The 24,770-nt window shown below is 49.2% G+C and overlaps 1 protein-coding gene across 3 annotated transcripts in view; it reads right to left on the bottom strand.

The window, feature by feature from the left end:
• Positions 1 to 24,770, bottom strand: part of GALNT10 (polypeptide N-acetylgalactosaminyltransferase 10) — a 260,577-nt gene continuing 235,807 nt past the window's right edge. For all 3 annotated transcript variants that reach the window (XM_074360971.1, XM_074360972.1, XM_074360969.1), the window contains 5 exons: positions 15,524 to 15,631; positions 10,225 to 10,446; positions 7,318 to 7,434; positions 4,538 to 4,687; positions 1 to 4,043 (listed from right to left, as the gene is read on the bottom strand). In XM_074360971.1, coding sequence (XP_074217072.1) covers positions 3,885 to 4,043; positions 4,538 to 4,687; positions 7,318 to 7,434; positions 10,225 to 10,446; positions 15,524 to 15,631 — 756 coding nt within the window. In that variant the 3' untranslated portion in view covers positions 1 to 3,884. The remainder of the gene's footprint in view (positions 4,044 to 4,537; positions 4,688 to 7,317; positions 7,435 to 10,224; positions 10,447 to 15,523; positions 15,632 to 24,770) is intronic.

Genomic DNA, 24,770 nt, shown 5'->3' with positions numbered 1-24,770 from the left:
TTAGAGAAAAGTCTGGAGGTTTACTCAGCAACAGTCACAATCACAGTTGTACATGGTAACTCAGGTCTTCACAAAGGCTCACTTTTCCAGGCAGAAGATGAGATGTTGGCGGTCTCGGGCTTACATTACGGAATATGTCTGACTTCTCAAATATTCCCAGCCTGGAATCCCACTGGAATCCAGCTTCAAGCCTACCACAGAGCAGAAGCCTGACCCTGTTGTCTGGCCCGGCTGAATCAAAGCCATTTGTGGAGTGGATGTTAAGAGGACCTTGTCACTTACAACGTAGGTCCAACTCCCACCCCAGAGGTGGCAGTGGGCCTTGGCTCAGGATGAAGTTTGAACTAAAATGTTCCTTGGATTTTTCACACGAAAAAGCATCAACTGAAAGCAGAAAGTAACTCCAGAACAACACTCACTCCTTGCCCCTCTCCCCCACTCAGAAATCTTCAGAAAATTTAATTAAAAATGCATTGCCTCCTAAGAATTATAAAAGATCACCCAATCTGTACAAACTAGGGATTGCTGAAGCAAGGAGCCCAGATTTCTCAGTTCCTACTGTCAAGTCTTTGCCACTCTTTTCTAACTCCAGAGACTGGTAAAATGGAGATGCACAGGAAGAAATCGGAGCCACTTAAGAAAAAGAAATTCAACAGGTAGGAGGGTTTGAAAAGTGATATGACGTGGACGTTGGGAACCCATGTGCTACATCTTCAGCAAGAACCGCCCTTTCTCCCTAGGTCCTAATGTCATATCACCCATCAGATCTCTTCTGTGGATGTATCCCCTTCTGCCTCTGAGCTATTTCTTCCTAAAATGGGGAATTAACAATTTCTGGACTGTTTTAAAAGTTGAAAACCCCAACGGGAGGCACAAAGTGGAATGGCTGTTCACACTCATGCTTGCACATGCAGCCACCTGCAAGGCTTTGTATGTACAGCAAAGATGTTCTTTGCATTCCTAAATGTTTCTGGACTCTCCCTTTGGAAAGGCTACTGGTGGGCCACACAGGCACGAGACTTCCTAGCCACACCCTGTTTTCTGACCTCAGGCTTAGAAGAAAGGCTTCAGAGGAAAAGGGGTCCACGTTCTCACCCATTAACAGGCTGACAGCACCTCCACAGGCTCCTGGCTGTTTTCCTGAGCATCAGCCGGGGTGGTGCAGGGACCTGGATCCTTGAAACAGGTGGTTTTGCCAAATGAAGACAAAACAATGAGTGGCTAGTATGTGCAATCAGTTGGTTAGTTAACAAACGCCTTTTCTCCTTCCTTCCCGATTACCTGCTGTGTCAAGTCGCAGCACCTGCAGCCATGGGCTCAGCAATTACAAATGCCACAGCGCTCAGAGGACCTGCCCATCCCTGCTGATGGTGCAAAACCAGACTCAAAAAGAGAACCAAGGGATGGAAAAGAGGATAGCTGAGGACTGCTTGCTGTTGCTCCTGCTTTCCATATGCATCCCCGTCTTGCAGAGAACACTGTCACCGCTTGGAGTGGGACCATTTGGAAATCTAGCCAGTGCTCTGCACTCCACCTGGGGGCTAGGATGGGAGACCGCAGGCGTGGCTTCCAAACAGGGCCTCTCCCAGGGACTGCTGAGGCCCTTCTTGGCCAGACTAAACAAGCTGTCCAGCTGCCCTTTAAATTTGGGGTGTCACTCTCACTCAGTGGAACACCTTCTGGCCTCTGGCCCTTGGGGGCCATCTCCGTCCTAGATCCTGCTCTGGGCCCAATGCCTCCTGCTTTAGGTCAGACATTAAGAAACACACACTCATCCGACAGGAACTGCACACACCACCAAAAATGTTCCCCCTCCCCCAACCCTGCCCCTTTATTTTTGTCTAGCAAGGCACTAGGAAATGATTCAAGTTTTGGGATTGGCTGTACATTTGCATTTTTTTTCTTTTTAAAAGGCACAGTTTTTATTTTAATGATGCTGCACTACTCTGCATCCTAACTCACCTCTCCCAAACTGCAACACTTGTTATCCTAGATTCTGGAAGGGGCCTCAACTTTCGACTCCTTCGCATTGAGGGCCACCTGTAAGGACAGAGCACTCACTTGGACAAGCAAGCTTGGCAAGCTCGGGGCTGCCTCTCCTGCGGCAGGACGGGGGCTGGAGCAGGGCTTGTGCTGAGGCAGATGTGGAAGTGATGCTTTGCCAGCTACATGCTTATTCGGGGTGGTAGTGGTTGGGTTTCCTTCCCTCCCCAGCTGACTGATGGCCTTGAGATCAGCCTGCATTGCAGAAGCAGATTCGTGGCTCTGCTCCCAGATTTGTGCCTCAGTTATTTCATTAGTAAATAACACAACTGAGAGGCTCGACTCTAAGTGGAATACTGATTTCAGGGGCCTCCTGGGCTAGCTGCTGGGAGCCACAGGCTATAGAAGGCGATTTCCATTTTGGAATCAGCGGGTGGGAGGCTGGTTACAGAAACCTTTCCTGTTAGTTTGGGAGCCCTCTGGGAGTCTGACACAAAATTAACAAAGCAAGAGGTGAACACAAAGGACGGGCATGGAGCTGGGTGCACACCTCTTCGTGGGACACTGGGGCCTGCTCTCCACTGCGGCTGCGGCCTTGGTGGGAGGTGGCAGGCGTGAGGTCTGGGCCGAGGACCGGGACACACCAAGGCCTCCAGTATGAGCTGATGGACCACAACACCACCAACCTTGGACTTAGATTATGTCTAGGCTGGGGGCTGCCTTGCACGTATCACCCTTGGCTGGCTCTTTTCATCACAGCATTCTAAAAATCCATATTGGATGTGAGAATACCAGAATCCCATGTGGCATCCGAGCCTATGATCAAATTACAGAGTTCTTAAAAAATCCTCAAGTTCCATATGAAAACCAGAACCATGATGAGTCAGAGGCTAGGTGCTGTGCCCACGGTCCACCCTGGAGGCCTCTGGACTTTGTGAGGTGAACACCCGACACCTCTGTTCCTCTCTTGTGGCAGGTAATTGCCCGAGAGAGAGAAGAGAGGGAGAGAGAGAGAGGAGACAGAGATAGAGAGAAATGGAAGCACTGATGAGGGAAATTCAGCCAGAATTTCTAGTTTGGAGGGCTCCTACCAGGCCTGTGCCACAGGCTCAAGGCCATGTGAAACGCAGCCCTGAAAAGCTGGTGGCCGGGCTGTCCTTTGCCTGGACGGCACGGGAATGGGCATTTCTGGTACCCCGAGAGCAAGGGGAGACCCCCCAGATGTCCACGGTGCAAAGGAATGTCTGGGGGTCCCGCTTCCAACCCCAGGCCTGGCAGCTGGCCCGTGTTGAGTACTGAACACTCTGAGGGCCCCAGGTATGGCCTTCGACTGCGTCTCCCGGGCTGTGACAGAGAACAGACGCTGGGCAGTAACTGCAGTTATCCCAAAGCAGGCAAAAATTTAAAAGGCTGAAACCAGTGGCCCGCAGAAAGACTTCCTTCCCTTCTGCTACGGGTGGCGCTGGTGCTAAAAGCTGCCCCCCAAAAGACAGAATTTGTCTCTCTTTCTAATGGACCATCATTAAAGAGTCAATGGAAGGCCAGGCAGCCTCGCAGGACCCCTTTCCGGGTGGCTGAGGGCTGCCCTGGCACTACTCCCGAATGATGCTCCAGGGAACGAGGTGACTGAGCTGAAAGGCTCTCCAGAGTTTCCAGATTTCCACGATGCCGTCAGGGGGCCTCCTGTGGGGTCTGTTCTCCACTGCAGCTCCATCACTCAGGGCCCCCCTGGGCCAGGGGGACACCTTGCCCAGCTTCAAGGGTCCCCTCTGCCCTGACCCGGTGGGCCAGCACCTCTTCCATGACGGGGCCCACGGAAGCCCCGCCTCCGTTGGGAGAGGGCGGCGGCGGCAGTGAGTGCCGGAGGGGACCCCGCCAGGCCTGGACGGGAACCGGAGGGCTCAGCTGCTGTTGAATTTTTCCAGGACTGTTGAGTTGGTGTGTTCAAACAGCCACTGCTGGGTGGGGGAGGAGGGGTTGCAGGCATTCATGAAGATCCTGTGGTCGCTTTCACTGCAGTCCATGCAGCTGCCACTGACGGGGTGGTACAGGGTCTTGTCCTGCAAAACAGGGAGGTTATCAGCCCGGCAGTGCTGGGAGATGGACAAGCAGCAGCGGCAAGAGCAGGGAGGCAGGGAGGCTCCCAGGCCTGTCTGAGCTTCCTCCTGAGCACACAGCGGACACTGCCCCCTTCCCTGGCTGTCGGCCTTGCCTCGGGCCTGAGTTGTGCCCTCCGGGATGCAGGCAGAAGTGATGCACATCACTTCCGTGCCAGGACCCTAATCACTGCCCGTCTCCAGTCAAATTTCATTGGCTCTCAGGGCAGTTTTGTTTAAAAAAAAATGGACTCAGTTGCCAACATTTACGATTCTAGAGATTTCACAATCCAGAAAGCTGGATTTCTGGCTTCTTTTGAATGACTGGAGAGCTGGGCACGGTAGGTTTGTGGACCAAATGCAGGAGTGAGGGGATCTGGGGAGGAGTGAGGCACCACATTGCTTTTTTTCTTTTTAAAATCAAGCTGGCTTCCCCGATCCCCCGCGTGGCCTCTTACTTTGCGGTATTTCCACAGCTGGTTGCCCTTCATGCTGTGGCAGTCGTAGAGGGTGACGGGGCTGGTGTGGGAGATGGCGTCAAAGCAGAACTTCTTGGTGTGCTGGGGGTCTCCAGGCCGGATGTCCTCTCTCCAGGTGAAGGTGAACACCTGCGCACACAGGGACAGGATGAGTGGATGGCAAAGTTAGGGGACTTTCTCTTTTGGTAATTATGGAAAATTTTACACACGGCGGTCCAGAAAAAAGTATACTGACCACACCTGTTCCGATGGCCTGACTTCTGTGATTACCAACTCACGGCCAATCTTGTTAGAGCTCCGCTCCTCTGCCGCCCACCCCCACCTGTACATTATTTTGAAGCAAATCCTGGACATGGTATCATGTCAGGGGTAAATACTTCGGTCAGTGCCACGATAACAATGAGAAGTTACCCCAAAGCCCTCAAAATCATCAAATATCCAGAGTTCAAGTGTTCCCGGACTGACTGACTTATTTCTTTTCACAGTCTGTTTGAATCAGGATCCAAACCAGGTTCCCATATTGTATTTGACTGGTAAACTTTTTTTTTCCCCAGAAGCTTTAGTGAAGAATAATTGGCATGAAATAAACTGCACACATTTAAAGTGTACAGTGATACATTTTGACATATGTTTACACCTGCGAAACCATTATCATCAAGGTAATGGATATAAGATACCTATCACCCCCAAAGCGTCCCCAGGCCCCTCTGTAATCTTTTCCTCCTGTCCCTCCTCACTCCCTGTGCCCTGGGTCACCCCGCATCTGTTTCTTGTTATTAGAGATTAGTTTGCAATTTCTGGAATTTTAAATAAAAGGAATTACACAGTATATTCAGTATATATTCTTTTTTTTGGTGTGATTTCTTTCATTCAACATAATTTTGTTGAGATTCACCCATGTAATAACAGCATTTATCGGCAGTTCATTCCCTGTCATTGCCGAGCAGTACTTCAGTGCGTGGTACTCAATTTATCCGTTCTTGGATATTCGGGTTGTTTCCAGTTTTTCGATATTACAAATAGAGCTGCTATGCACATGCATGTACAAGTCACTGTATGGACATACACAACATTTCTTTTCTCTTGGATAAATCCCTCCACGTGCAGTGGCTGGATCATGTGATGAATCAACACGTAACTTTCTAAGAAACTGCCAGGCTGTTCCAAAGTAGCTGTGCCACTCACATACCCATCAGCAGTGTATGGGTCCAATTCACTGACATCCTTGCTTTTAATAGGTTATCATTTTAATTTCCATTTATCTAATAAGTGATGAAGTATTTTTGATGTGTTTGTCATTGATAGACCTTCTTTGCTAAAATGTACAGTGCCCATTTTAAAACTGCATTGCTTATTTTCTCACTGAATTTTGAATATTCTAGATGTAAGTTCTTTATCAGATACATGCTTTGTAAACATTTTCTTCCGGGCTGTGGCCTGCCTTTCTATTTTCTCAAGTCTCCGTTTAAGAACAGAAGTTTTTCATTTTGAAGAAGTCCAACTTATCAGTGTTTTTCTTTTGTGAATTGTGCTTTTGTTGTTTTATCTAAGAAATCATTGCTTGGGTTACCAAGGTCACAAACACTTTTGCGAATTGTGCTTTTGTTGTTTTATCTAAGAAATCATTGCTTGGGTTACCAAGGTCACAAACACTTTTGCCTACGTTTTCTTCTAAAAGATTTTGTTTTAGGTTTTATGTTTGCTCCATTTATGAATGCTCCATTTTGAGTTAATGTTTGTCTATAGTATATGGCGTTTATTAAAAAAAATTTTTTTGCATATGAGTGTGCATCATTTGTTGAAAAGATTATATATTCTGCACTGAATTTCCTTTAAACATCTCCAAAAATTGGTTGTCCATATATGACTGGGTCTATTTTTGGACTCTATTCTGTTCCATTGATCTTTATGTCAACATGAAACTGTTTTAATTACTGACACTTTATGATACATCATGGAATCAAGTAGTGTTAAGCCTTTAATTTTGTACTTCTTTTGAAATTTTGTTTTGGCTGCTTTATATTCTGTCCATTTCCATGGGAATTTTAGAATCAGCTTCTCAATTTCTACAAAAAAGCCTACCAGAATGTTAGGGTTGTGCTGCCTTTAGGTATTTGTTTGGAAAAAACCAACATCAGGAGAGTCCGCCAACCTATGAACATGGTATATATCTTCATTTATTTAGAATTTCTTTAATTTCTATCAGAAATGTTTTGTAGCTTTCAGTATGCAGGTTTTTCACATCTTTTGTCAGTTACATATCTGAGTATTTCATATTTTTTTGTCATTGTGAGAGCTTGTTTTAATTTTAATTTCTGATTCTTCATTATTAGCATATAGATTGATTTTTTTATCTTGCAATTTTGCTAAACTCAGTTATTAGTTCTGGTAGCTTCCCTGTAGATTCTACTGAATTTTCTTTTTTAAAAATTTACTTTATTTTCATTTTATTTATTTTTTTGAAGTGGGAGGTAATTAGGTTTACTTATTGACTTTTTTTTAAATGAAGATACTGGGGATTGAACCTAGGACCTCATGTATGCTAAGCAGGCACTACCAGTGAGCTATATCCTCCCCTCTCCCACTGAATTTTATACATAGATAATCATACAATCTGCAAATAAAGACAGGTAGGGCCCATGTGTGTGCCCTGCATCATCTGACCCTCTGCTTTTGCAAAGGACCTGCATCACAGGCTTATATCAGTGTACACTCCCCAAATGCCAGAAAATCCACAACGGCACAGGAGCAGCCCTTACCTGCATGTTGTTCCAGGCAGCCTCCCCGCGGCCCCGGACGCAGCTCTCCAGCCTCAGCGGGGAGCCCAGGGCCCCGTGCTTTGTGTCTGTGCACAGCCCCGTGCCCACGTTGCGGATCTGGGCAAGAAAGAAGGGAAGAGTGGACCAGTAAGGCACCTTGAGATACCCACCGGGGCCCCCGCTGGGGCGGAAGGAGGGAACCAAGGCAGAGGCATCACCTGGGCTGAGCTCTGAATCGTCCCCATAAAGCTTGCCCTGATTTGGTGAACAGGCCCTGAGCCTCTCGATAAAGGAACACTCGGTCTGCAGAACGCAGCTCTGCTAAACTCTGCTCTGTCTTACAGTGTGCGGGGTCCTGGGGGTGAGGGGGTTTAGAAGGAGGACTCCCAGAGAATTCAATCCATAGGTCCAGAAATAAAAGTTTACCCTCATTCCAGGGGATCTACAGGCTCTACCTCGAAAATCACCCTAGAAAAGGTGTAGGGTCTTTGCTGTTAGGGCCTTGGACTCTGCCTTTTAGGACAGGTGAAAGGCAGGATCCGAAGGAGAGCAGTGGTCTCACTAGGATGGGGCTGCTGTGGTGGGGAGAAGGGTGGGGGAGTGTGGGGGCCTAGGTGCTCAGTCAGCATGCCCACGGGCAGGCCACCATGCTAGGTGCTGGTGTCATGGCAGGGAGTCCCCACTTCACAGACATCGCTCCTGGTTTCACTGCGGGGTCGGGAGGGTGGCGGCTGTGAAAAGGCCCCACAGCAATGTCCCACTGCAGGGAGTCTAATGCCCAGCTGCTGTGTTCTGCACCCACCACCACGTCCGAGAAGAGGCCACAGCCCCATGGGAGGCCTCCAGCCAGTGCCTAAGGTGGCCAGCCCATTCCCGGGAGATGTGGACTCCTCTGGCCGGTGATGTGGCCTGAAGACTGCTCATTAACGTGGCCAGACTTCCTCGTAGCCTACCTGCAGGCTGGGCCCTTCCTACCCCAGCCTGCCTCCCTCGCCTCTCCCCTTCCAGAGGGCAGACCAGCATCACGGTCTGACAGCTCTCCCAGACGCTCCAGGCTCCCTGCTCATTTTTTCTCTTAGGTGTCTTTCCAAAAAAGCTTCTTGCACGTCCAGTGCCATCTTGGTGCCTCCTTCTCAGAGGACCTGAACTAACACGGGGGAGAAAGCCAATAAAGCGGCAAAGAAACAAAGAGCCTCATGAGGGAAATCAAGACAACACCTCCTCTAGAAAACCTGTGTTGGTGGTGGGTGGTGCTGGGCAGACGGCGACGACTGAGTCGGGAAAGGTCCCTCTAATTTGCTGTGTGAATGTGAACACGTGACACCTGGTGTTTCTGCTGGCCCAACACGCGTCTCTCCTTCCTCTGGTGACACCTTAATTTTCCCTTGGGGCCACGACTCCTGATCCACCCTGTGGCCAGAGTGAGCCTCCTCCCCTTGCTTCCCCCTTCCTCCAACAGCCACAGTAATGGGTGCAGGAGCCAAGAACCAGACTTCACTCCTGGACCTCTGCTGGCTCTCCCGGGAGAGAGGTGTTTACTTCCTGCTGGGGTGGCCAAGCTGGGGGTTTGTCAGCCGGACGCTTCTGGGCTCCATCTTGCTACTCTCGGCCCGAGGCCAGCACAAAGGGGAGTGCAGTTAAGCAGAAGATAAAGAGACTGATGTCATTCGAGCCCCTGGATCCAGGTATTTGCAGCTGAAGACACAGCTATCCAAGGCTCCTATGGGAATCCATAAATCCCCCCTTTTCACTTTAAAAAGAATTTCGGGCACTCACAACGCTTATGCTTTTGTGCCCCTGCCATGAGCCCCGGTACATCCATCTCTCTCTCAGCTGGAGACTCAGGAGCCAGGATCTGGTGCTGCAGGGCTTCTCCCTAACGTAAGACTCTCCTCCTCCAGCAGGACAGCTCTGGGTGTGGGACTCGGGCAGCCACCCAGGACCCCTTATTCAGAGTCTGTTTGCTTTAAAGCTCTACTGTTGCTGTCTTAAACGCTCTAACGACTTTATCTTTGAGCCTGTAAGTGAGGTCTGCCAGGACCACGGAGCATGAGGTGATAAATGCTATGGGAGCATCTGCTGTTCCTTTCTGCTGAGTTTACACACAACACCTGCGATTCCCCGCAAGTCCTGGGGTCCCACATGCATGGGAGCTCAGTGAGACTCAAAGTGAGGACGGGGGAGCCTATCACAGCTATGACTAAGTGGGGGCACCTGCATGTCCCAGAGGCCACGCCCTCCTTTCCAACAGCACTGGCTTCAGCTGCACAAAGAAGAGCTGTGGTGGTCAGAGACACAGGAGGGACCTGGGAACTCCATCATGTCCTGTCTTACTTGAGTTACTTCCCTGATTGAGCCAATCACTTCAGCAGCAGGGAAGAGCACAGAAGGAAGGGAAAGATGGGGCACCTACAGTTCCTCTTCCTTCAGCTCAGCCTCACTCCTCAGCAAGCCCAAGATAGAGAGCACGGATAGGGCTCGTACAGTATCATGAAGTGAAATAAAAACAGCTGAGTTAGTTTTGTGCAGTGTTTCCACTGTCCTGGTAAGAAACACACATGGCAAGGACAAGGTTTGAAATACAGATGGTGAAATTTCACCCATTCTGCACCTGAGTTAAATGCTCTCTTTGCCTTTAAAACTAGCACCGCAAAATACAAAGATGAGTGGTGAAATCCATGCTAATAATGTGAAGTTCTAATTTTCTCTACTTATAACATTAAATAGCAAACAACAAAAAACACCACAACGAGGCTAGGTGACCACGGAAAGCAACGAACAAGACATATGTGTTTTATACCTCTCCCTGTGCTTTTTCCCTGAATTGTGGACGGGGGTCTGCACGCGCATTTTGCACGGGGCACCCCGGGTCCCAATTATGCGGCTGGCCCCGCCCGCCAGGCTCACCTCCCCCCAGGCTGCAGCCGGAGGCTCCACCGGTGGGTAGAACTTGGGCAGGTCCCAGGCGATCTTGGTCATAAACCACTTGAAACTCTTGCAGTTAAGGGAGCTGCGGAGCTTTTTCTGGGCAGCTACGTCCCCAGGCGAGAGGTGGCGGTACTCAGGCCGGCGCTGGTAGATGTGCTCCGCGTACTCGTCCATCCACACCTCCGCCACTCGCTTCAGGTTCTGGAGGGGACAGGCAGGTGCAAGGGTCAGGCTCTCTGAAGGGCTGAGGCCGGAGTGGGTGCAAAAGGTCCGGGGAGTGGGGGCGGACGGTGGGGGTGGGGGGTGAGGTTTTTAAGTTGCATCAAAGACTCTAGCCCCACTGTGTTTTTAAGCCTTCTATATATGTATATAAGTTACTACTTTTTTCATTGTAGTCAGTTTACAATGTTGCCTCAATCTCTGGTGTACAGCATAATGCTTCAGTCATACATGCACATACATATATTCGTTTTCAAATTCTTTTTCACCATAAACTACTACAAGATATTGAATATAGTTCTCTGTACTATGCAGTATAAACCTGTTGTTTTATCTATTTTATATATAGTAGTTAGTATCTGCAAATCTCAAACTCCCAATTTATCCCTTCCCACCCTCTTCCTCTCTGGTAACCATAAGTTTGTTTTCTATATCTGTGAGTCTGTTCCTGTTTTATAAATAAGTTTTTTTTTTTTTTTTAGATTCTACATATAAGTGATATCATATGGTATTTTTCTTTCTCTTTCTGGCAAGCCTTCTATATTTCTATTTATTACTTATGCATGTCTTAAGGACTCTACAACTTACAGTTGAATGATACACTGCTGTGGTTTTTCTTGCCCATCTCTCACTTCCTCTTTTTCTAGTGGTCACCTCCCACTGATGTTCCTTTGGGGACCGCCCCTGCCTTACTGTTATCTCACTGTCTGGAGGAAAAAGCATGTGACCCAGCCTGGCCAATGGGAATACAGACAGCCTCAGATACAGGGATTGGTCAGTAATGAGCATGTGACCTAAGCCAAGCCAATCAGAATCAAGAGGCATTAGTCGTGGGATTTTTTTCTGGAACCATAGGGAAGAATTGCAGGATAAGATCTGATGGATAGGATGCTAGAAGAGCTGCTGGACCCTGTGCAAAGCCTGTCTGAGACAAAAGTCAGCGCAGGGTGAAGCAGAGTGGCGGGCGAGAGCCAGGAACACATATCTTCTTTTAATTCCTGAATCCAGCCATGTCTGAAGCCAGAACTACCTGAGGACTCCCCACTTCCATGTCAGTAAATTCCCTTTCTGCTTACCCCAATTTGAGGTGGGTTTTGTCATATTCAAGGAAGGGTGCTGCCCATGTTGCCTGGTAAAAACAAAGTATAATTTGCAGAAGGTATAATTCCTTCAGCAGCTGGAGTATTTCACAATCCTCTGAGGTGTGAAAGTAGCTGCTACTTTCCTGGTGAAGCCCAGAGATAATGAATAAAAAATGACAGCACATTACTGGCGAGTAGAGGCAGTAGCCAGTGAGGAAACATCCTGTTGGTGAGTAGACTTGGAGAGAGAGGAAAAGGGAATTCTGCATAACTGTGATGAAAATGCCTCACTCCGTGTGCAGTGCAGATCCCGCCTGCTTGGAAGCTGGCTTACAGCTGGCTTGGAAGAGCACAACCCTGGGGCTCAGGGGACATGCTCTGCTCGCAAACATCTTCCTCCAACCCCTGGCTGTTGCCAGACATCCCCCAACCCCCTTAATTCTCTAGGCTTTATCAGAAAGCTTTTTTCCTACTGCAGTCCAAATTTCCTTCTGAAGGGTTTACCCTTCAGCAAGTTAGGGCTTGAGGCTGTTATCGGGCACTTACACCTCGGTGTAAATGACTGCTCCAGAAACAGAAGGTAAGGCTGCTTGGCAGATTTTCTGTAAAGGGCCAGAGTAAATATCTGAGGCTTTGCAGACCATATGGTCTGAACACTGACGTAGCTCTCAAGCCGCCCTAGACACTGCGTAAGTGAACGGGTGTGGCTGTGTTCCAGTAACGCTTCATGGGCATTGAAATCTGATTTTCTTGTCACAAAATATTATTCTTCTTTGGATGTTTTCCCCTCAGCTCTTTAAAAAAGTAAAAGCCATTCTTAGCTCACGGGCCACACAAAAATAGTTTGCTGACTCCCTAGTAAGGAGGAAAGAAGCCAACAGGAGGGAGGCCCTGATATCAAAGCCAAAATCCTCCAACTCCTCACTTGTGTTGGCTCTGAGTTTGGGGCTAGGAAACTACGAAATGTCCTTGCCGCTGCCTCATTTTTTCTGAGTGCTGAAGAGGTCAACAGTGGGTCAGAAAACAGTTCAGGAATAGAGTTAACCCCATGAGGGCCACTGCACGGCAGAGGCTGGTTTTAATTTAAAACTGTGCTCAGAACGCTGAAGGCCTAGAGGGGCCTGCACCTCGGGACACTCTCCTTTTCCAGTTCTGCCCACCCAGGTCTTCGGGCTCACTGTCTGATTTGCTCAGGATACAGAGACCACTGTGGTTTTCTCTTCATCCACAAGCAAGGATGGCCAATCTGACCAAGGAAAGGTGCTGAAATTCACCAGGGTTATTTTTAAAGGATCAAACACATAATATTCTAATTTGAATTGATATTTAAATTCCTATTTTAATGAAACTGCATTTTTCCATACATGGCTCAAGAAGTCATTTCTCCCAGATCTTGATCTTCTGTACAGTTGACTGGAGCAAAGTAAAGGACTTCACATTTATTTCTATTACCTCTCCCCCTGCGAGTCATGAAAAGGGCTGTGGGATTTTAGTGGTAGGAGTGCCCCTTTTATCCCTACTCCTAACACCTTCCTAGCTCTGGGTCCCAGTCCTGTCTGAGGCACCCCCCACTCTTCTCGTGCTTGGATCACAGGGATTTGCCCAGATTCTTGGAATGTCTCCAAACAAAAATCAACTTTTGTTTTGCCAAGTTTGAGTGGGTTTCTGTTCTTGCCTTCCCAAAGATCCCTTTCTCAGAGGTACAGATGAGAAGGATTTTAGCAAATTTAGTAAATGAATTAAGATCAGCTACTTGTTCTTGAGGCAGGCAAGCTGGTGGCTGGTTCCTGAATTTCTGCTCCATTGCTGCCTGACTGTCCTGATGTCTGTACACCTTTAGTAAGACTTTGGTTTCCCTCTTTATCTGGCTCTCTTTGGGCTTTTACAATATCAGCCCTCAAATCTAACCATGCTATGTTCCGGGGGATAATGCTTCAGAAGTATCTGGTTGTTAAAACATTAAGCAAATATGTAAAATAAGACCTGCAACTAGGTGAGGGCAGTTAGATACTGTGATGAAAAGTCAGAGGAGCTTGATTCAGGCACTTTTGGTCCTGCCAACCTACATGGGCACCGCCCAGATTAACTGGTTTTAAGTCAACAGAAACTAATTCAGTACTGACAGGTGAAAAAAGAAGTTACAGTATTTAAACACAGAATTCTGATAAGATATTGAAATCAACTGCCCAGTCTTGCTAATATTAATGCTGACATGAATACTGCTGCTGTCATTAGCAGTCACTATTTAAGGGACAATCGCTCTGTGCCAGGCACCGGGCAGAACCAAGTGGGCTAGAATTCTGGCTCTATTTACTTTGTGCCTCTACATTTCACTGTCCTCACCTCTAAAATGAGGATTAAAAGCAAGCGAGAATTAAGTGATGGAAGTACGTAAGATGCTTTGCACCATGCCTGGCTCACATGAAATCTTCACATGTTACTACAGTTGGCTATTAGCCATTGAATTCATCTGTGGATCAATAAACAGGACTTGGCAGTGTGTCTTTACCGGGCGGGTCTTATACATAACATTTCTGGATAGGGAAAGGATGCTTTAGAAGTCGTCCTGCTCAGGGGCCAGAGGTGTCCCTGTGGTCTCACAGTCCCTAGTACCTGGAAGAGTCGGAGGCTTGGGCTTTCCAGCAACTCTGGGTAGTTTTCCCTCCTGGCACCTCCTCCAGGATTGCCAGTGGTATTAAAGATGAAACGTGATTCCTGCCTCTCCTGCTGAATCTAGAACCCGATCTCCGTGGAACCGGGCTACCCAAAGCACGGGTGGCTGGGGCGGCTGTCGTTGGAAGCTTCAACCACTAGAGGGCACTGCCGGCTCTCTTTTCCCTCAACGCCGGTCCCCGTAGCAGCCCTGGCCGCCTCCTGAGCCCAGCATCCCACCCGCGGAGGGAGCCCGGGAAGACCGCTCTCTTCGAGCCTGTCTTCCTTGTAAGCCGCAGGACAAGGGCTCTTCTGGGATCCAGAGGCTACAATTCTACACGTCGTCAGAGGACGAGGGGAGGGTAGGCAAAGGACTGAGCAGAAGGAAGCTGTGTGGTCTGAAGCCAAACAGGCTCGCACCGGGTTCCCTGTCGGGAGGGGTCTCCACCAGGCAAAGCTGTGCGGTGACGTTTCCAGATCCCCCCGCACCTCTCTGCGGCTCTCTTTCCCTCTGAGGACCCTCCCTACTCTTCGCTGTTCTTTTGCTGTCACCTTGGTTTTTTTCAAGACTCTTAATATTTTAAAATTTATTATTGAGGTTTAGTGAACTCTCATTAAATACAAAACAAAAACCTCTGGCTAACAGTTCCATTTGTACACTGTTGACCAATTTAATGCAAGCAGTGATTGATACAAACCATTTTAAGGCAGTAAAATAGTTTGACACAGAATTTTTGGCATGAAAGTTGGGAGGGGATGGGGAGAAGAGAAAGACACTGATGTTTATTAAAAGCTTAAATACCTTGTCTCAGTCTTTCCTAAACACACCACTCCACCTGTATTGAGTTTTCCTAATGTGTTTCTTGAAATCATAGCTAGTCTAACTTTGTAAATACTTTAGCTTTATCCTAAGTAATAATGTCTGTGAAATCACCAATTTGCTACACTAATCCACATTTTAAACACATGTAAATAATAATGTTCCTTTGTCTACCACCTAAAATCATCTCATTGGTCACACTTTGGGAAACTGTGTTATCTTCTTAATTCTCCAGGCAATGCTGAGTTGGACAAAATGAGCTTCCTTGAAGCAAAGGAGTAAACAGAGGCTCAGAGGAGTTAAGCAATCTTTCCAAGGTCACAGAGCAAATAAAGTGGTTAAGTAAGGCTTTAAGTAAGTTCTTTTAAGTTGGATTTCACCTGGGGAGTGGGGTGGGGGAACATCCTCACACCTAGGGATTGCTAGGCCCGGGGCAGAGGGTGCCTCTGCTCTGCTGATGGCCGTAGGCCGACCTCTCACCCGCTTAGGGAAGCCAGCACCTTACCCGGGCCAGGCTGACTCCAGCAGGGACCTTGTAGGGCACGTACTTCCTGTAGATATGGCCCACTCTGGAGCAGGGGATGTCCTCCATGCGGCCTCCACACATCCACACCTGCAGGGCAAGAAGCGAGAGATGATATTTCTGCCTCCAGTTCACTGCCTCCTCAAAGGCCAGTGTTCCTTGGTGCATTCATGAAAGCATCAGCTTGCATTGTGTACTAAAGCCATCACTCACAGAACTAGAGATGGAGGAAAACACAGTATTCACAGCAGCAGTAAAAACAGCGAGGAGGGCACCCAGTGCTTACTCACTGCCAGGTTCTGTGTTGCAGACTCGCACCCACTGAGAGGCCCAGCCTAAACAGAGCCCTGCACCCCGCACCCCACCCTGCGTCCTTGCAGTCCTGGGTTCACATCCTTTGCTACAAATCTTGACTCAGCCCCTATCCAGCTTTGTGCCTTGGATCAAGGCATCTAACTTCTCTGAGGCTCTGTTCCTCATCTGTAAAGGATTAAGTGAGGCAGGTTCAGAGGATGAGATATTGCTGGTCAGATGCTCAGCACAAGACTTGGCACCTAGTCACAGCAGTGTTCGATGCTGCCAGGATGCATTTATACATTTGACTAATATTTATAGGGTACCTGCTACATGCCAAACATCGTACTGGGCACATTCAGCAATGAGTAAGTTGGCCAAGGCCCCTGCTCTCATGGAGGGACAGTGTGGTGGGCACCCTCCCAGGTGACCCCCAGTGATCCTTGCCTCCTGGTATTGGCACACTTAGGCAGTTCCCTCTCAGATGAGTCACATGAAGACTGACCTGTGTAACCAATAGGATCCTACAGCAGTGATGGCCAGGAAGGACACTGTGGCTCCCACCTTACTCCCGGGGATCACTTGCTTTGGGGCAGCCAACTGCCATGTTGGGAGGAAACTCAAACAGCCCCATGGAGAAGGACAGATGGTGAGGAGCGAGGCCTCCTGCTGATCCTGACTTGCCCACCGTGTGGATGAGCCAACTTATAAGTGGATTGTCCAGTCCTAGTCAAGCTTGCAGATGACTGCAGCCTTGGCTGATACCCTGACTACAACCTCATGACAGACCCAGGCAGAACTATCCTGTAAAACCTCTCCCAAGTCCCTGACCCACACAAACTTTGAGATAATCACTGTTTACTACTGCTTTATGATTATTTCTTCCTATGGCAGTAGCCCACCAATGCAGGAAGTTTCAGAGGGTGATGTGTGCTTTATGGAAGCCAAAGCACGGTAACTGGGTAGACTCATTGTTCGGATGTATGGGATGCTGCACTACCCCCACCTGTCAGGGGAAGACTCACTTAGAAGGGAATATTTGAGGCGAGACTTAAGGGATGAGAAGGCAAAAGTAACATACAGATCTGAGGGGCGAGAGAACAGGCGGAGAGAAGAGCAAGTGCAAAGGCCCTGAGGTCGGGAGCCAGGGGCCTGTAGCAGAGGGAGCAAAGGGAGGAGTACGGGAGGGGAGGTCAGAGAGGTGAGCTGGGACAATCATAATGGTCTCTCAGGGCACAAGAAAGAGTCTTCATCAAAAGTCTTCAGTGACGGAAACAACACAATCCACTCCTGATTTACAAAGAGGATTCTGTCCGCGGAGTGGAGATTGGCCTGGAGGGTACAGGGTTGGGAGAGAGAAGGCCTCCAGTGCTCTTGCAGGTAAAAAGCAATCATGATTTAGGGTTTATGGGGTTGTGGTGATGGTGGGACACAGCTGAGTTCAGGACATTTAGTATTCATCTTGCTGCCATAGTCCCTTGTTTGTGGGGTTAGGGGTAGGAGGGGGAGCATCTACAACTCCGATTCTCTGGCAAAAGAGCCTTTTCCAGCTTGAACTGCTCGACGGGGTATTGGGGATTTGGCTCCGTGTCCTGATTAATTCAGGGGCTCTAGACAGGCTGCTCTTCCACCTGGCACACCTGAGGGTCCTCAGTCCCTCATCATCTCCTGCCAGGCGTACTCTGTCCCGGGCTTCCCACGAGTGGACAGGCACGTGTGGGGCTGCCATTAGTGGAAACGCTGCCTGGAGAAATGCAATTATGTTCTGATCTTGGGGGAGAGAAAAAAAAAATTGAGCAAGTCAATAGAACAGAACATTGGTCTCGAGATAATGGGCTCCTGATGGTAGATTAATGTCAAGGCCAAGCCAAGAAGTTTATTTTCAAAGCAGGAGATATTGATCAGGTGCCAGCATCCTATAACAATAACTCTTCCTTTATACAAAGTGACTGATGTGGAAGCCACGCTTTTGTCTGGTGGATATAGCCACCTGCCTTTTGGGAGGCAGAGCAGCACCGAGCAGGTGGGGACACCTTACCGTGCTCTATTTTTGAACATCTCCTGGGCGGCTGACTAGGCTAGCATCCAGCTCTCTCGACCCCATATTAAACTTGCATTAGCTAACGAGGCTGTGTCTCCAGCTCTGTCTGGCAGGGAACCTTCCTTTATGTAGACCGATGATCAATTTCCAAATCCTTGTATATGCTGTGACCTCAGGTTTCTTTGGCCTGGACTGTGCTGGCCATCAGCCTGAAGGTTCCTGAGGGACCAGGGTGACCTTGATCTACTCAGAGGTTTGAGGCATGCAAATGCTCTCGGATTCCCGGGATGCCCGGAGCCCAGCAGGAGCCCTGGCTTTGGACGGATGATGGGCTCCCTCCCCGGCTACCCTGCCCTGGTAGTGATTCGTTGACAGCTGAGTCAGAACGTGAACTGCCTTCACAGAGACGCACACCTGTTCAGCGAAAGCTGCTGCCAACCCGAGTCCTCTGGGAGCACCTACGCAGTCTGGGGGGCCCCACGCAGGGCACACCTAACTCTTCTGAACTCCCCCCAACCACCCAGAACACGTCGTACACAGCAGGCACCACTCCCATGGTGTTTGCTGGTTATCTGGCAGAATCCCGAGGCTGGAGAGGGCTCTCCATCCAGGGACATGGTAACAGCCAGACTCACCCTGGGGCGGGGAGCTGGCCAGAGCTGGTCCCGGACCCCAGGTTCAGCTCATGGTCCAGGTTACCAACCTGTGCACCCTCCAGCCCCCCACTCCCCTTCACAGCTGAAGCAGCAGCCACCCAAGACCCATGACAACCACAGCTCAGGGGTTATAAGTAGGCACTGCTCTCCAGTCCCACCGCCACCTGTGCAGCGGTGTGACCTGGGGAGCCACACTCTCCCCATCTGTGACCTGTGGGTGACAGTCACTGTGACCTTGCAAGGCTGCTGGGATGACTTGAGACAACCCGTGAAGAGCACTTAGCTTGATGCTTGCCTGTAGCAAACCTGATTCATGTCAGTCATCTCTGTTTGCGAAAGGATGAGGAATACCACCACCTTGAAATGATCTGGCATTTGCCCTTTCGCCCAACACCATCATGTTTTTGATCCTATGGCCCGATTTCCCAAATGGAGAAAGCTCTGAAGCTCAGAGAGATGATGTAGTTTTTCTAACTGACCTGGTGGCAGAACCAGCAACTCACTAGGAGAGTGACAGGGCCATGTGTGCGGGGCACAGTCATGGGTGGCAGCCCAAGGGTGTTCTCCTCTCCCCGCAGGTAACACCCCAGCAGGAGAAGAGCCCAGCTGGCGGCAGAGGGAAAGGAGCTGCAGTGCCGGTAGGAGCCAGAATCATGTCTGGTCGGGACCCCATCACATTTGGATGGGGACAAAGACACGCCACTGAGATGACATCTTTGCAGCCTCTCTCTGCTGTTGGCTTTCTTCGTTCCCCCTCCACGCCTCTCCCAGCCTCCAGCCCCATGGGGGATGCAGCTGGCTGCTGGGGGAGCCTTGTTCCACCTTAAGGATTTCCCAAACACACCCAGCCCATCCCTTTCTTAGCGCTGTTTCCTCCTGCAGAACAGTCTTCTCCCTGGAAGCACCATGCCACTAGACAAGCACAAATCTAATTGTAAAAGCTTGCTCCCCATTCATTTTCATGGCTGCTTTGATTTATTTTATTAGCAAACTTCTTTTGTGTGATGACAGGCTTCATTACAGTGTCTATAAAAGACAATTACTCGCTCTTATCTCCTAAACTGAGGAGGAAAGAAACGAGTGGTGATGAGCATCAGGGAGACACAATGGGGCCCAGAGGGGAGCGGTGAGAGGCCCACCCTGGAGAGGGGAGCGTGAGCGAGCAGGGGCTGGGTGAGTCTTCTCCGTCAGGGAAACCTGCCTAGAAACCAACCAGGAAGGGATGGGCACCCTCCCTACCCACGGCGGGGAGATGGCAGTCAGCTATGGCTTTTGCTGTTGGCATCTCGGCTGAGGACCCCAATGAAGCCCAAACTCTAGTCAGTTGCTCTTGGAAGCCACCATTAATATGCAATCAATATAATAATCATCACCAATTATTCCACATTATCTGTGTGCTTAGGAAGAACACAGGATAGCCGTGATGAACTCGGTCCTGGAGTTAAAACTGAGGGTCTGATCCAGGCTCTTAAGCAAGTTTTGTGAATCTGAAAGTCTCAGTTTCCTCATCTGCAACATGGGATGAACTGTGTCTACCTCCCAGGGTTGTAATGAGGCTGGAATGAGGTAATTCTGAAGCACCGAGGGCTCTGAGCAATCCGAGTGGTGTTAACCTGGACACATGACCGCCGTCACTACTGGTGTTGGGTGCCATACGTCTGCCATGCGATGCTCCTCAGAAAGAAGGAATGGTGTTGGATCATCATCTTCTAGAGGGTCAGGCTATTTTGAATGTATTAGCTTGTTCCGAACAACAAGATACTGCTTCAGGAAGCCTTACCAGCATGAAAGGACCTCATTCATGTCAGACTGATTGATTTAAATGGAGGTACTGGGGAGTGAACTCAAGACCTCGTGAAAGCTAAGCATGCGCTCTACCACTGGGCTACATCCTCCCCACCATGCTAGTTTCAGATGCTTATACCCTTGGGTACAGTTGGTAAGAGTAGGAAAAAAAATTGTTTAAAAAAAAATCCACAAAAATTTACTTTTAAGTTAATCTCTTATATGATATGGTTTAAAGCAGATGTATATAAATTAATAAATTAAATATTTGACTGTTTCAACAATATCCTGAGGTGTTTATAGTCAACTTGGCCAAAAAATGAGGGGTGGCTGCCTTACACTAGGGTTTTTTCCCTTTAATAAAAGAATTCAGTAAAGTTGCAGGATGTGTTAGGTTTTGACTCGTATTTGAAATAGAGCAATCTTGCAGCCACCCAGTGAGGAAGGTACCAGCGTGCCTCTTACACGTGAGGAAATTGAGGCCTCGTGATATCAAGTGCCTTCCCCAGGGCTCCTCGGCTCGTAAGTGGCAGAGCCCAGAGTGGAATCGGGGAGGGGGCTCCCAGAATGAGGCAGATCTGAGACCTCCAGGGAAGACTGCACCTCCTGGTTTGGTCTTTCTAAAGCCCATGATGGTCTTCCACAAAGACCCCCAACGGCACTTGTATTGTCTGCAGAACAAAGGGGTCACCCTGGGCTTGCAATCAAGGCCTCTGCCCCTGCTCGGGTCACCTCCAACCCTCTCCCCACCCCCTGGACCCCACGTGTGGACGCTGCTGAGAGCCAGCTGAGGTGCACTCACCTTTACTCTCTATTGGGCACATGAACAATGCAGCCCAGGACAAACACACATTCATTCATTCATTTATTCATTCACACATGGCCTGGTCATTGGTCAGCCTTGCTCTAAGACCCTATTGGAAGAGATGGAACAGAAACTGGCTGCCAAGGGTGGACCCACTGATGTAGAGTCTTGAAAGTGGGGTGAAGGTGTCGGGACTTGCAGGCCAACCTGTCAACTAACCTACACGTGACTCTGTCTTTCCACAGCCTCGCCGGAGCATCCACTCTGTACGAGACCTTGCCTACTCATTACAGCCACGATTTTCAATCTCGAGTGAGCATCAGAGTCACCTGGTGAGCTTGCTCAGAGACTGCTGGGGCCCGCCCCTAAGATGTCTCACTCAGCAGGTCTGGGGTGGGGCCTGAGAATCTGCATTTCTTATAAGTTCCCAAGGGATACCGATGCTGCTGGGCTGGGGACCACACTTTGAGAACCAGTACATCTTGGATTAGTGAAAGCCCCTCGTGGTTTAATGGTGCCTGCCAGTTCACACTGTATCTCTTGACAGCCCTGTGAGTTTGGGTTGTTAGTGCCCTTTTAGTGAGGAAATCAAAGTTCAGCAGAAAGGGCAGTGAGCTGTCCAAGGTCTTACCGAGAGTTCATTCCAGAGCTGGGCTCAGAGCCAAGGTCTTTGGCCTCTGTCTTGCCAGCCTCAAAGCTCCTTCCACTCCGGTCTTCCTGCAACGGCAGCCCCATCACATAAACCACAATGCCGACATTAATGGCCATCGTAATTGATTATTTATTATGTGACAAGTGCTGAGCTAAGCTTTTAACACATTTTGGCTAATCATGCTCACACCCAAGCTATGAAGTGAGGATCATTCTACTGCCATTTTACAGATGGAGAAATCAGAGAGGTTAGGTCACTTTCCCAAAGTCACCAGTGACTAGCTGATGGAGCTTGCACCCGAACCCAGGTGGTTTGATTCCAAAGCCAATGTACTTTATCTTGTGCTGTTCTGCCTCCTTTTTTAACACAAAGGTTCTGATCTAAACAGCAACCACTTACTGACTGCCTTCTTTTTTGCCTGTCTCTAGGACAAACATTTTATCTCATTTAGTTTTTATAACAAACCTCTGAAGGAGTTATTACCGCATTTTTAGCAATGAAAGACCAAGGCAAGAAGACATGGCTGTGTGGCTGGTTAGGGAGCAACGTATGGTGACCCTCGAGCCTCTGAGCCATCGTCCTGGAGGAACGGTGGGAGGGGCAGGCACCCACAGATAGACGCTCACAGAATTTCCAATGGCTGCTGATAGTCACGAGCAGAATGCCTGCCCTGTTCCCGGCAGACAGCTCTTAGAAAGTCTGGGTACATGTGGCTGGGGGGAAAATGCTGCAAGGAGCAGAGCAAGTTCCCAGCATTTTCAGATAACCCAGAGAAGGAAGGAGATAGCACCGGGTTCCCGGCAGTGACACTGCAGCTGGTCTGAGTCAGAGGGGGCTGGAAGGGGCGGTGGAGGGGATGAGGAGAGGTGATGCGAGGCAGGTGCTTGCTTGCGTGGGGGCCCTGGATCACCCTTCTGGGTGGCAACTTAACCCCTTCAGGGCTGGTCCTGACTTCTGGGGTCCCCTGCAGACGTGGCCTCTCTCTTGGTTGCAACCCTAGATGGAGCGAAATGAGCACTGGGCTTAGAGTCAGGACACCTGGGGTTTGCCACCTTCCATCTAAGGGACCCTGGCCTTAGCACTCGGGGCATCAGGTCACAACACCACCCCTGAGTAGTTTCTAGGGGGCATCCTACCTTCTTTTCATACACCCTATTTCACTCAATCCTCTTGACCATGTTGTGAGTTTTATGGAAAGAAAATCTGAGAGTTGTCTTTTTTAACTCTGCCCAAGGCAGTGTGGGGCTGGGTAACTGTACCAGCGTCGGACAGAGCAAACCCACTCACCCTGGAGGCCTTCTGCCTCTGCTGGCGGGGTCGGGGTGGGGCTGGGGAGTTTCCTCTCAGAACAGGGCTCTCCCTCGTCCCCTAGTGTGGCTTCCCACCACTCCCTTGCTCCTGCCAGCCTGCCCGGTGGGACCCTCAGAACATCTCCATCTCTCTCTCCGAGGGCATCGGGGCTGCCGCCTCCTCCTCCTGCAGCAGACCCTACAAATCTGTGCTCAGGGCTCTGTCGTTCCCTGGGGTCCTGGCACCAGGACTCGCTACTCTTAAGCCTCACTTGTGGAGAATCTCATCCCTGAATTTGCAAATGGTCCAAATGAAGCATTGGGATGTATATGGGGAGAGATGGATGACAGGGAGGGCTGAAAAAATGTTTCCCCCTATTCTTAGTTAGAAAAAAGTCTTAGTTTTTCTCCTGATTTTAAAAGGGATATGTACTGATGATGAATGCATTCAGTGTCACAGACACACATTATTAGCAAAGGACAGCCACACTGTAGCCTTCCCACCCCGATGCCCCAAGGGGCCATAGGCTCTCGTGGCACCATGGTTCAGAGGCCATCAGGGCAAGGGTTCAGCCTGAAGTCAGAGAAGCAGGGCTGAAATCCCCGTTGCAACCACACGACGTTGTGGAAGTGGCTTCACTCAAGCCTCAGTTCCCTCATCTATAAAATGGGGGCACACAGCCCGACACATTACCACATGTGAGTGCTCAGCAATGTCAGCTGTATCAGGATATCCTTCTTAGGTGTTTTTGTTTGTCTGCATTTGTCATATTTTAAAATACTGAACATGAAATCACATATATACTATTTTCACGTCTTTTAACACAATTTTGGAGGCATCTAACTTCTTTTATATAATACGCCTCTGTTGGGATGTGCTCTTACTTATTTATCCCCTAAGGGTATACATTTGGGTCATTTTCAGTTTTTCCCTATCATAAATAACGCTTCAACAAACAGCTCCTACCTAAATCTTTGCTCATCTAGGCTTTTGTCTCTCTTGGCTAAACTCCTTGGCCTGGAATTTTTGGGTCAAATACTGCTGTGCCTGCTTTGAAATGTAACAGATTTTGCCAAACTGCTAACAAAAGATGTACCCACGTACATTGCCCCAAAGCCCCCATCTTTCTCACACTGGCTCAGCCATGTTGTCCTGCAGATACCTCTCTCTCCTGGACCTCAGAGTGGAAGATATCCTAACCTTGGCCTCCTGGGGACACTGTGCAGTCCCCTTTCTGCTTGTTCTGCCACCACCAGCTCTAATCCAAACCACCCTTGCACCTCTATTAAGTCCAAGGGCTTTCTCCACAGCATCTTATTTGATCTCAGGCAGGAAGGAAAGTTATATTAGCACCATCTGGGATGGGAGGGCCAGAGAGGTCAAGTGATTGGTCCAGGGTCTCCAGATGGACAGAGAGCCAGTGCCCTTCCTTCTCACCGAGTACCCTATCCACTACACCACCATTACCCAAAGATGGAGATGTAAGTCTGAGAAAGGCAGGATGAAGGCAGCTGTATCATATAGGAATTGATGGAGTCATTTAAAATGCCTATCATGGGCCAAAAACAGGGATACACAGATGGACAAGACCCACTCCCTGCCTCCAGGGAGCTCAGAGTCCAGTGGGGGATACAGGTCAACCTTTGGGTCACGCATTTGGAGCCATGCTGCGCGTGGTGTTGGGGTGGCTCCTAATCAGCACAGGG

This window comes from Camelus bactrianus, chromosome 3 (genome assembly GCF_048773025.1).
Source record: "Camelus bactrianus isolate YW-2024 breed Bactrian camel chromosome 3, ASM4877302v1, whole genome shotgun sequence".
Classification (NCBI taxonomy): Eukaryota; Metazoa; Chordata; class Mammalia; order Artiodactyla; family Camelidae; genus Camelus; species Camelus bactrianus.
The sequence above is the reverse complement of the archived record's forward strand: the minus strand, read 5'-3'. Positions and strand labels throughout refer to the sequence as shown.